At 60.9% G+C, this 12,171-nt stretch overlaps 1 protein-coding gene across 1 annotated transcript in view; it reads left to right on the top strand.

Moving 5' to 3' along the window:
- The window catches only part of ZC3H18 (zinc finger CCCH-type containing 18), a 30,122-nt gene extending 19,813 nt beyond the window's left edge, over nucleotides 1-10,309 (top strand). Inside the window, exons 6-17 of the mRNA XM_006888775.1 lie at nucleotides 209-326; nucleotides 1,164-1,402; nucleotides 6,126-6,317; nucleotides 6,934-7,059; nucleotides 7,284-7,388; nucleotides 7,760-7,903; nucleotides 8,019-8,084; nucleotides 8,525-8,685; nucleotides 8,834-9,033; nucleotides 9,424-9,520; nucleotides 9,853-9,949; nucleotides 10,111-10,309. Of these exons, the coding sequence (XP_006888837.1) occupies nucleotides 209-326; nucleotides 1,164-1,402; nucleotides 6,126-6,317; nucleotides 6,934-7,059; nucleotides 7,284-7,388; nucleotides 7,760-7,903; nucleotides 8,019-8,084; nucleotides 8,525-8,685; nucleotides 8,834-9,033; nucleotides 9,424-9,520; nucleotides 9,853-9,949; nucleotides 10,111-10,309 (1,744 nt within the window). The remainder of the gene's footprint in view (nucleotides 1-208; nucleotides 327-1,163; nucleotides 1,403-6,125; nucleotides 6,318-6,933; nucleotides 7,060-7,283; nucleotides 7,389-7,759; nucleotides 7,904-8,018; nucleotides 8,085-8,524; nucleotides 8,686-8,833; nucleotides 9,034-9,423; nucleotides 9,521-9,852; nucleotides 9,950-10,110) is intronic.
- The last annotated feature ends 1,862 nt before the right edge of the window (nucleotides 10,310-12,171 follow it).

Raw genomic sequence — 12,171 nt, 5'->3', positions numbered from 1 at the left:
GGCACTGCAGTTTTACACAGGCATTTGAGATGTCTGCAGGTAAAGTGTGTCGTTTCTCTCCGGGTTTGCACTGGCTACACTGCAGGCAGGTCCCCAGGCCCCGGCACTCCGCTGCAGTGACGTGGTCGTGGCGGCAGTGACGTGGTCGTGGCGGTGTGTGATTCTCTTTGCCTTATGTGAACTCTGCCTTGTTGCTTCCTTTTCACAGACTTGAGCCTTACGCAGACCCGTACTATGACTATGAAATCGAGCGGTTCTGGCGTGGCGGCCAGTACGAGAACTTCAGGGTGCAGTACACAGAGACAGATCCGTACTCCAACTACCGGGTGAGTATGGAGCACCAGACCTGCCCCTTAGTGTCCAGGACACCCTCAAGCGCTCGCTCAGACCCGAGCTGAGAGCTGGGGCTCCACCGGGTATCTGAGGTTGGGTCTCAGGTGGGCTTGTCCGAGTGCCCCCTTCCTGAGCTGGCTGTTGAAGCATTTAGTGATGGCCTCTTGAACTGCTGCCGCCTGGTTGCTGTATGGCTGTCCCCCACGTGCTGTGGGTGTGGCCCTGCGTCGGCCTGTGCCTTTCTAGACAGGTGCGCTTGCTTCCCCAGAGGGCCTGCTCTGCGGCCTGTCTGCACTGACAGGAAGGATGGGCTGGGAGTGTCCCAATGTGACATGGGGGCTCTGAGCCCCAGCTTACCCCAGGTCCCATCCCATCCTCGGGCAGGGCACATAGGGGCAGCACCTTAGGCCTGTGCTGTGTGTTAATGCCACCAGGTTGGGGTGGTTCTATAGGTGGAGAAGGTGTTTGAAGATCGTTCTAGAAACAAAGCAAGAGCAACATTTTGGGGTGCTTAGCCCCTTCACCTGCTAAGTCAGGTGACTCCCAGCCCTGTGTGGAGAAGAGCCTGATGGCTTGGTGGCCCTCTCCCCGGTCCTCAGTTCCTGTAGAGACGGCAGCCTCTTAATATGGGGCATTTAGCTCTGTCCTGAAGGGTCTGTCTCCTCAGGGCAGAACTGACTTGTCGGCAGGGGGTTCCACTCGTTGGCACCCCCACTGAGAGGCTGTGCTGAGCGCAGGATGGGCTGAGAACGGGGCTGTGCTCAGGGCAGGGCGGCACAGCGTGGCGGTGTTCCGGGCCCACCCTCACACTCTCATCTGGGCCCGGATAGGACCGGGACCGCGAGCGAGAGCGGGAGAACCGGCAGCGGGAGCGGGACCGTGAGCGGGAGCGAGACCGAGAGCGGGAGCGGCGGCAGCGGGAACGCGAGCGGGAGCGGGAGCGGGACAAGGAGCGGCAGCGGCGGAAGGAGGAGTGGGAGCGGGAGCGGGCCAAGCGCGATGAGAAGGACCGGCAGCACCGGGAGCGTGACAAGGACAAGGTCAAGCCCCGCTCCCCGCAGCTGCCCAGGTAGGTGGTTGGCCATAGTGGGCAGTGGAGGGCTGCAGGGCCTCGGAGCAGGCGTCTGCTTGCTCCTCCATCCTCTGCCCAGGCGTGGCCCTTGGTCACTCTGCTGTCCACACAGCGTCACACCTGCCTCAGTTTTCTGACCTGCAGGAGTGTCCTCTGCTCTGGGGTGTCCTTTGGCTCTCTCCACACTGCCTTGTGATGGACAGAAGAGCGTCACTTTAAGCAAATCTCTATTCTGGTCTCTCCCTCCTGCTGCCTTAACTGGGTCACAGGGACTGCTCCCAGCTTCAAGAGCCTGTGGGGCGAGGAGGCGGGGGTGCAGACGACTCCCTCTCCTGCCTGTCCCGTTTCTCAGAGCTGCTTGCTCGGTGGTGTCTCCCCACCTGCCAGCTGCTGCTCCAGCTCCTCTCCCGGTGAGCGTCCCATGCTGGGAACCACAGTTTCCTCTCAGCAAAGGAGCACCAAGGTCAGGCAGGGGCTTTCCTGTCAAGCGGAGGGAAGGACCCTTTCCTGAAATGTCCTTAGTGGATCCGGACCATCCTGTGGAAGGTTCTGTCTTCAGCCAGTGAATGGCCTGGGCTGGGCTCTGGAAGGGACTGGAGGAGGGGCAGGGGTATGTACAAGGACTTTGTCTCCAGACTGTCAGGGTTGGCAGGCAGGCACGGCCCCATCCTCGGGGACCCTCACCCCAGGATAGGCCTCAGCCACTGAGTCTGTCCTCCCCAGGAGCCCCCCAGGGCCTACAAGTGCGGGAGCAGGGCGATGCCTGGCCCAGGAGCTCCCCACCCTGTCTGTCCTCCCCAGGGCCTGCTGTCCACTCTGGGTCAGTCATGTCTAGCCTGTGTCTGGCCAGACGGCTCCCCTCTGGGCCTTGTCAGCTGGCTAGAAGTGCCGTGGCCTGCTCCCCTCCCTCCAGGTTCCCTCTCTGACAGCAGCTCTGGGGACCTTTGCTGACTCCCACAGCTGGGATATTTTTAGACCTGTCTGTAAAGCGCACCTGTGTACTAAGGGGAAGTCCCGCCCGGACACCTCCTTCTAATCTTTATGGCGCTCTGGGCGCTGCTAGCTTTCCCAGGCTGAGCCAGGTAATTACAGATCCTTGGATATAAATAGTAATTGGGACTTCCAGCTGCCTGCTAGCTTGAAGGCCATTTCCCTGAGCTCCCAGTTTCCCTGGTAGGGCAGAGGGTCAAGTCTTCACCTGGCCATGATCCTCCACCTCCAGACAAGTGTCTGAGTGATGGACGTGGCCTTGGACCTTCCAGGTCGTCTGAGGGTGGGCATGTCTTCTCTAGAAGGCCCTCCCGGGCCGCTTAAAGAGACTAGCAGCCCTAAACGCTGAGCACAGAGCCTCAGAGACAGGATTTGGGTTTGGGGTTCCTGTGAACTGCCCTCACCGTCAGGGTGGTCCGCTCAGGCGTGCTCTTTGAGGATGGGGCAGCACTGTTAGAGAAGAGCTGGTCTAAGGGGCCCACTGATGGTGGTGCCGGCCGGTGATGAAGGATCCTCTGCGGAGGGCGCACACTGCTTGTGGGGCCGCTTCCTCCACTCATCACTGCTTCACCCCTGGGTGTGTTCACACTGGTAAAGGCAAGCTCAGAGGAGTCGAAAGCAGGTCAGGGCTGTGCGTGACTCGGAGCCGCCGCCCTGCCCACTCCTACTCCCATTTCCCCACTGACGACGGACAGCGTGCCTGGCAGCACCAGGTTGCTCAAAGCGTGGATTCCCCGGCACCCGAGGGCCAGCCTCACGTGGCACCAGCCCATCGTGGTGTCCACCTGCCCGGCTGGCCCATGACACTGCCCAGCTCACCTGCTGCTTCCCACCGGCTCCAAGAAAGCCAAACGCCGGGCATTTTCCACACCTGAATGGGGTCTTTTTTCTTCTTTTATAATTTTTTTATTATTATTATTATTATTATTTTTGTGTCTGTGTACCGTCAAATCAGATCTGACTGGTACAGGAGGAGATTGCCCCTCCTTCCCCGGCAGAGCATCTGGTGGATTCGAACCGTGCGCCTCTGGGATTGTAGTTTCTTCTTTTATAATTTTGTGACTGTTGCGTAGTGCAGGACTCGAAAAGTGGCCCTTTGGTGAGATGGCTAGTGGTCTTGTGTGGGTGAATCTTGTTCCAGAAGGTTCTTGTTGGTAGGGTTTTTTTAAGTACAGAGGTATATGACAGTCAGGAGCTGGTGTCCTGAGCCTGTCAGCTGTGTCTGAAATCCCAGAACTCACTGGGGACGCCCCAAGGGGGCAGGAGCGGAGCCGTGACACAGTGACAAGGCAGGACACACAGAGTCGACCTCAAACCCTCCTCAACTGAAGCAGTCTAGACCCAGTGAGCCGTGTCCACCCAGAACAGTGAAGAGTGAGGGCCTTTCCCCTTCACTCACCCAGGGAATGACGCCAGCACAGGGGAATACGTACATCGCATTTGCTGGCAGCTCACTTTTTCTGGGAGATGATGTGCTCATATGAGGCTTTATAAACCTCCCCAGAAACTGGGGAGAAGGGGTTGTCAGGTTCCCCTTCAGGTCTCTGGTCTTTTGGGTGTGAGCTGAGGCCCAGACTCTGTCATCCTGTGTCTAGTGAGCCCAGCGGCCTTTGCAGGCAGGCTGGCCTGATTTGCATGCGTGGTGCACCCTGTCCGTGCTGTGCAGTGACGTCAGAGGGGAGCGGTGGCGGGCGGGGTGCAGGCCACTTCACTGTGTCTTGGGCTAACATTTGCTTTGCTCTGAGTTGGGTTGGCCCTCCGTGTGGAGTGAAGGTGAGCTTTGCCCCTTGGAGTCTCTTCCTGTGGCCTTGGTGCACACGAGGGCAAGAGAGCAAGTGGGAGCTGGCGAGCGTGTGGGGCGAGCTGTGTGGGGCCTGTCCAGGCGTTTCGGGCTCTCTCGCTCATGGAGAATGGTTGTCTCCCCAAGAGCAGAGTGACAAGCCCAGAGCCCCCCACTGGTCGGTCAGGCTAGCATCTGCTACCAGGCCGCCTGGGGACTGTCCTGGGGCTCAGTGACCCAGGACCCCTCCCTCCAGTACCCAGTCCAAGTCCAGCTGACCCCTGTGCATGCAGGTGTTGATTGAAGCCTGCAGACCAGCTGGGAGTGATACCCCTACCACTGTGGCCACTTAGCTGTCGTGTGGAGGTCCCTGCTCAGGGACCCTGGGCCCCATAGGGCACGTAATCCTCAGGAACCAGAGTTCAGAGTCTGTCCTGGGCCATGTGTCGTCATGGCAGTGTTCTTAGAACAGTGGGGGTCCTTTCCCTGTGGGCACATGGAGACCCCTCGTTCCCTGTCTGGTCACCTGACTCGGGCCGTGTCCAGTGCTACGTGGACATTTCCCCGAGTGCCGCTTTGGTTGCTCAGCACCAGTCTTCCCCGAATCCCTGCTCTCCCTGGACGACCCCCTAGTTCCTGGAGTCTGGGAGAGGATCACCCCGTCCCTGTACCCTGTGCTCCATCCCCATCCCCGTCACTACTTCCACCTGAGTCTGTAGGCACTTGGTTCTAAATAACTGACTACCGTTCATGTTCCATCTTGAGTCTCTTCATTTTCACCTGTCTTCTTCCTGCCCCAGTGCCAGGCCTACCATGGCACCAGCCTCACCTGCCCAGGTGGGAGAGGGCAAGTGAAGATGCCCCTGGGCGACACTGGACAGGCTCCGGCCACCAGGCACAGGGCAGCTGTCAGGGGACGGCTGGGTTTTCCAGCCACGCTCGCCTGTGCTAGGAGGCTGAGAGGGCTGTTCTGTGATGCGACCAGGGACCACGGTGCTAGGATTCTGCTGGGTCTCACACAGGGAGCAGGAAGGGGAGGGCCTGTCTGGTGGCCAGGTGGGAGGAGGCAGCGTGCTGTGGCTCTGGGGTCACTGGCTAAGAGCAGAGTCTGAATTTGGCTCATTCAAGACGTTGCCTGGAGTTGTGGGCACAGCAGGCCATGGGGCTGACCAGACGAAGTGGGTCAGCCTTGGGAGGCTTCATTCTAGGCAGGCAGGTCCTCACTCAGGAGTTTCTTCGGAGGCGGGGAGGTTCCTGTGCGCTGAGGGAAAGCAGGATCTCTTGTGCAGAAAATGGGGGGCTGATGCCTATGAAGTGACCGAGGCTCTTTAGTTCACCGCTTCGTGGAGCTCGGTGCAGTGAGTTTATGGGAAGACTGTAGGTTGTAAGTGCACGTGGTTAAGGTGCATCGGGGCCACAGCAGATGGGTCCACCCATGGGAGGCCGTTTGCAGGGGTAGTTCTGCGTGAAGCCATCTCACAAGGTGTCCCTTGAGGAAGGGGTCCCATAGGGGAGAGAAAGGAGTTACAAAGAAGGAAACTCAGTGGGGGTATGAACAGGATAGGGGGGCTTTCTGAACTGAACGCGTGAAGACATGGATGAGGCAGGAGCGCTCATTACCTGACGTAAAACCCTGCGTCGTCACCTCTTCGATACCAGGTGGAATAGGTGACCCTACTGTCCTGTCTGGTCGGTGTGCGCAGACCCCTGCTCTCCTGTCCTGTCTGGTCAATGCGCTGTCCTCTGCTGTCCTAGATTACGCTGCCCCCCTTCCTGACATGGGAGAGTATGGCCATGGGGGAACTTGATAGAATCATGGGGTGCAGTGGCCCAGTGTCTGCTGGCTTCTGTACTCTGAGACTTCCTGGGCAGGGAGCTTTGCGATCCAGGCCTGGTGTGATCCGTGGTGGTGGCTGCCAGTCAGGCACTGATACATCTGCTGTCTTACAGCCGGCAAACTGAGCCCCTGAAGAAGGAGGCTGCATCTGCAGGTCCTCAGGTGAAGCGGGCAGATGAGTGGAAAGACCCTTGGCGCCGATCCAAGTCTCCCAAGAAGAAACTTGGGGTGTCGGTCTCCCCCAGCCGTGCACGAAGGCGTCGAAAAACATCGGCCTCGTCAGCCTCTGCCTCCAACTCCTCCAGGTAGGGCTGTCAGCACAGTCAGACGGGCTGTGGTGGTGGTGACCATAGGGACAAAGAGCGGCCTGCCCCAGGCCAGAATGGGTCCCATGGCCACGCCGCAAGGCCAGTGTCCTGACTAGACATGGGGTTGGCCACTGGAGCGGACCAGCAGTCCCCACGGGTCGGTGTGAAGTGTGGCCTGCGATTAGGAGACTTGAGCAGACTGAGGGAAGTGGGCACTCCTTCCCACAACTCTCCAGCACTGCTGAGTCGGAACTGGGGTGATGGGAAGGAGCATCACACAGTCATCCCAGATCTGGGCCTGCACCCCAAGTCCACTCCGCAGAGATCCTGGAGTGCAGCTTGTGGGCGGGCAGGCGGGCGGCCATACTTAGGAGTGATGGTCTATGCCCCATGGACAGCTGACTGTGGGAGCCCCCGGGTCCTGTCAGGACGGTCTGTGCCCCGTGGGCAGCTGGCTGCGGGAGCCCTCCTGGACCCGAGAAGGGTCCACGGCACTAGCCTCCAGCAGCCTCATCAGAGCGCAGGGCTGCACTTCGCTCAGTGGCTGTCACAGGGCACGCTGCCCGTGGGTACATGTGGGCGTGGTCCTCCTGACTCCCTTCCTCGATCGCAGGTCCTCCTCACGGTCATCCTCCTACTCCGGCTCCGGCTCGTCACGGTCCCATTCCAGGTCTTCGTCTTACAGCTCCTACTCCAGCCGGTCTTCCAGACACAGCTCCTTCTCAGGCAGCCGCTCCAGGTACGTGCGGGAGAAGTGTGGGGCCTCCCACCGTCACCAAGCCTCTCCCCTCGAGCAGCGGCATCCTGTGCAGCTCACAGGCCACGCCTGTCTCCCTGAAGCGCTGCTGGCCACAGAGACATCACTCAGGGACCCCGTGACAGCTGCCCTCCTGCTCGTGGGATGCCCTTTTAGAAATGACACCGTGGGATGGTGTCAGCAGCACCTCATGCCTGTCCCCCCAGGTCCCGCTCCTTCTCCTCATCGCCGTCTCCATCGCCAACACCGTCCCCCCACAGGCCCACCATCAGAGCCAAGGGGGAGCCAGCCCCGCAGCCGGGGAAAGCGGGGTGAGTCCTGGCCCCCTGCCCGCGAGCTCCAGCCGGGTCAGGGCTGCATGGCCAGCGTCAGCTGCTCCACCTGTCACTGGGCCAGTGACAGAAAGATCTGGAGCCTGAACAGCTACTGGAAACCCAGCCCGGTGTGGAGTCTCAGCACATGTGTGCACCAAGATGTCACGCCTGCCCGCAGGCCGTCGCGGCGCTCCTGCGTGTCAGCATCCCCAAGGAGACACCCGGGGGGCGGGCAGTGTGCAGGCCCCGGAAGGCCCAGGTGGACGGAGTTCTAGCATGTTCCCGGTCCCCAGGCAGCCGTCACTGGCCCCGTGTCCTGAGCTGCCAGGGTCACTGGGCAATGCGGCGCCTGACCTTCTATCTCACAGGGAAAAGCTGCTGAAGAAGCCCCCACCACCACCTGCCCTGCCTCCGGCCACCAAAACCACTGCCCCCATCCCTGAGCCCGCCAAGCCCGGGGACCCTAGGGAAGCTCGGAGGAAGGAGCGGCAGGCAAGGACGCCCCCGAGGAGGTGAGGCCTGGGGCTCCTGCTGGGGGTGCTCTGGGGGGGCCGCTTAGGCTGCATGTGGCCGGTGTATCCACACATGGCCGGGAGTCTGGGTGACTGGTGGCCCCCCGTGTTACAGGCGGACGCTCAGCGGCAGCGGCAGTGGTAGCGGCAGCAGCTACAGCGGCTCAAGTTCGAGATCCAGGTCATTGTCCAGGTCACCCCGGTCCCTACCCCGGTCAGGGCCTTAGAGACCCACCAGATAGGAACCCCTCTCGCTCTGGGCAGCTGAGGCTCTGCTGGCGGGACAGCTGTGTCCAGACTGAACCGAGTAGGACAGCGAGCTAGCCCGACACCATCAGGCCACATCCACTCCTGCAAGGCCTGGTGTCCATTTCATTTCGTCCTAGGTGGCTGTTGGCCTTTGTGTGTTTACTTCAGCCACATACTTCTAAGTTCTGTCGTCACCACCTACTTAGTCACTTCCTGTCCTGGCAACCGGAGTGTCCCTCCCTTCAAGGAGCAGTGTACCATGCTCAGCACCAGGCACCGGTGCCCACCCATGTCCACAGAGCTGAGGCCTGCCGGGCTGTGGCCCCTACCTGTCACTGCTGTCCATCCCTCACTCCATATCTGTGCTTGTAGGTCCCTTAGCGTGAGCAGTGTCTCCTCCGTGTCCAGTGCCACGTCCAGCAGCAGCTCAGTGCCCAGCGTGGACTCGGAGGACATGTATGCTGACTTGGCCAGCCCTGTGTCCTCAGCCAGCTCACGGTCCCCCACCCCTGCCCAGAGCAAGAAGGAAAAAGGTACCGGCCAGTCGTGGGTCTCCTTGAGCAGCGGGGAGATGTGGTGCTTCCCTGGCTCCGCCCTCTTGAGGAGCCTGGCCTTGTGCCGGCAGTGCAAGGCGGACAGAGCAGACGTCAGCACAGCCAGTGATGGGCTATGTCTCAGCAGGAAAAGCTAAAAAGGAAGATGGTGTTAAAGAGGAAAAGCGGAAAAGGGACTCTTCCGCACAGCCCACCAAGGCCGCCAAGCCCTCCGCAGGCGCCCGGTCCTCACAGCAGCCCTCCACCCCGCAGCAGGCGCCCCCAGGCCAGCCTGCCCCGGCCACGTTCGTTGCCCACAAGGAGATCAAGCTGACACTGCTCAACAAGGTGAGCTGGATCCCAGTGTCCATGCTGTGCAAGGACCTGTGTGCTGGCCACAGGCTGCATGGACAGGCAGTTGCCCAGGCCCCAGGAGCGAGGGCTTTGGGGTCAGAGGTGGCATCTCACGTACTAACCCCTGGCCCCGAAGGTGCAGGCCCCGCTATTCTGAGCCACGCCTGGGTCTGCAGAGTGATTGAGGGCTCAAAGCCGGATCCCCTCCCTCAGGTCCAAGGTCCTGTAGCAGAAGCCTGACTGCCACAGAGGCATCACCCTGGGGGGCTAGCACTTCTCTCCCGACTCTGCTGTGGGGTGCACAGCGCTGCGGCACCGTGCAGGGCTCACGGAGTCCCAGCATGGCCCGACCTGTCATCCTGACCTCCAACTTCTCTGTCTCAGGCCTCGGATAAAGCAGGCAGGAAGCGCTACGAGCCCTTAGACAAGGACCGGCCCAGCCCCCCTCCAGCCAAGCGGGCCACCCTGTCGCCAGACCGAGGTGAGCGTGGACAGCTGCCCTGGTCGGCGTGCTGTGCCACAGTGGGGGGCGGGGAGTCCACACCTGTGCGCTGTGTCCCTCCTCTCGAGTGCTGGCTGCTCCTGTCTCTTGCCACATCGTCCGGCACCCTTTGTGCATTGGGGGGGCCACAGGCTGCAGTATCACCAGGGAATGTCAGGCATCGTGGCTCCAGACAGGGCTGAATCCGAGCTGACCAAAGGCCCCTGACCCACCAGGACAGGAGAAGGCCCTGACCTGAACAGCAGTGAGGGGCCTGGGGGTGCTGGACTCCCCTGACAGGTGTTCACAGACACCCCTCTGCCCCACTACAGCTTCCCGCGACCGGAAATCAGGGGGCAGGCTTGGCTCCCCGAAGCCTGAGAGGCAGAGAGGACAGAACCCAAAAGCCCCCTCAACACAGCCTGACAGGTGAGTTAGACCACAGGTGTGCAGGGGAGGGCCAGGGCCAGCAGCGTACCTGGACTGTGTCAGACACGGCTCTGTGGGAGCCTGGCCGGGGAGTGGTACCTCAACAGCGCTGCCACCTGGGGGGGTCCGCCCACGAGATGTCCTTGCTCCCCACCCCACAGGAAGCGCCAGCTGTCACCACAGGCCAAGGGCTCCAGCAAGGTGACCAGCGTGCCTGGTAAGGCGGACGCCCCCGGCGCGCCCGGCCCCAAGGCAGCCAAGGCCAGCACGCTGTCACGGCGCGAGGAACTGCTAAAGCAGCTCAAGGCCGTGGAGGATGCCATCGCCCGCAAGCGAGCCAAGATCCCCGGCAAGGCGTAGCCGGTGGACGGGCTCCGGAGCAGGGGAGTGCGGCCTTTGGATTCTGCGGTTTAAGGTCTGTCTTTGGCTGCAGTTCTTTTTAAAAATTATAAAAAGATTAAAAAAGTTCCTCAGCTGGAAAGGAAGCCACAAAACTGATGAAGACGCTGAGTCCTAGCCGCCCCCACAAGACTGACCAGGAGCAGAGTCCTGCGGTGGAGAGAAGGACAGACGGTCCGTGAGGCGAGACGCCACCTGGCTCAGGCGGCTCGCACGCTGCACCGGGGCCTGTAAACGATGAATCCCGGACAGGCGTCCCCGCTGCTCCGGTCCTCTGACTGTGGCTCTGTCCGCGCCGCGCTGCCCACCTCCCGTGGAGCCTCGGGGCCCACTCAGCTTCTCCCTTCTCGCCTACCCAGGATCAGAAGGAACTAGACATTCTCGACTGAAGTCTGATTGGAAAGCAGCTCCTCCTCTCTTGTTTTAAGCATCAAATTGTTTTAGTTGATTTGAAGCAGAGGACACTGAAAAGACCAAAAAGGAGGCAGGCCGGGGCACCACCGGGGTGTCTGGCTCACCTGGGCGTCTTTTCTGAGAGGTCTCGTAAATAAAATATTTTGATAAACAGTTGTCCTGGCCTTCTTGGAGACGTGTGCGTGCCTGCCCCTAGCATGGATGCGGTGTCCCTGAGGTGGACATTGGGGGTCAGCTCCACACGGTGTAAGCAGGCAGTGCTGGCCACAGGACACCCTCCCCACAGCTCTAGGCCCAGCCCCATGGTCACCTCACCCTCCCTTCGGGAAAGCCCCTGACCCACACCCCCAGTGCAGACGTGATGTGGGGACAGAGGTCATCCTGGCCCTGGAGAAGAGAGAAGGTCCAGCTGCTTTCTAGCCTGCCTAGATGGCACAGAGGCCCGCAGTGTCCATCACATGCTGGATCCAGGCAGAGACACCGGGCTGGCTCACGCAGTACACACCCTAACTCAGTCCAGTGCTGAGGTGCAAATAGCAGGTCCTCCAGTTCACAGGAAAGGAGAAACACTTCCATCACGCCACCCTCCTGTCCAGCCAGGCCAGCGGGGTGTGGAGCCAAGGGCCTGCCCACCCCCGGGTACTCCCCCCGCCCTCCTGCCTTCCCACCTGCCCTGGGAGAGGATGAGGCCTGGGAGACACTCGTGGGTGGGGAGGGGTGGGGCCAGTCCACAAGCCACCTCCACGATGCCCTCCAGTCACCCTGCCACACTGCCTTTCCAGTCTTGCCCAATGAGGGCTTCTGGCCTAGCTGCCCGTAAGAATGAGGCCCTGATGTGGCCTCCTGCTGGCATCCTTCCACCACCCTGTCTCCTCCCCTCCTGGCCCAGCATCCCCCCCCCCATCAGCCTGGAAGTCCCCTAAGCCTCCACAGACTGACCAACATGACCACCAGCTGTAGCTCCAAGTGGGTCAGGGGTCTCAGAGGACCTTGTCACTCCCCTGAACAGACCGCCACATTGACTACACATTTACTGTGTCAGAGCCTGGGCCCATCGCTTTGCCTCCCCCCAGAGGATGGGGGCTGGGCAAGCAGCCATGGGACCATATGAGCGTGAGCTGACCCCACCTTGTCCCACACACACCCCCAAGGAACCCACTCTTCCTAGAAGAGAGAATGCACCCCACATACACTACCTTCACCTCCTCATTCACTCACCCCCCGCATTATCATGGACACTCACGCTGACCCGGCCCCATCCAGCAGGGACACCACTGCCTTGGACCAAGTCCACCTTGGGGCTGGAAATTCTAGGGATCCTTGGGGGTGCTTGCAGGAGCAGATGCTGAGGAACGCAGTCTTGGGCCGGCCCTTAGTGGGCGGACTCCACAGCCCCCAGGAATGTGCAC

This window comes from Elephantulus edwardii, unplaced genomic scaffold (genome assembly GCF_000299155.1).
Source record: "Elephantulus edwardii isolate Elephantulus edwardi_28Jun2011 unplaced genomic scaffold, EleEdw1.0 scaffold00072, whole genome shotgun sequence".
Classification (NCBI taxonomy): Eukaryota; Metazoa; Chordata; class Mammalia; order Macroscelidea; family Macroscelididae; genus Elephantulus; species Elephantulus edwardii.
Note: the sequence above shows the minus strand (reverse complement) of the source record. Positions and strands in the feature narration are given on the sequence as shown.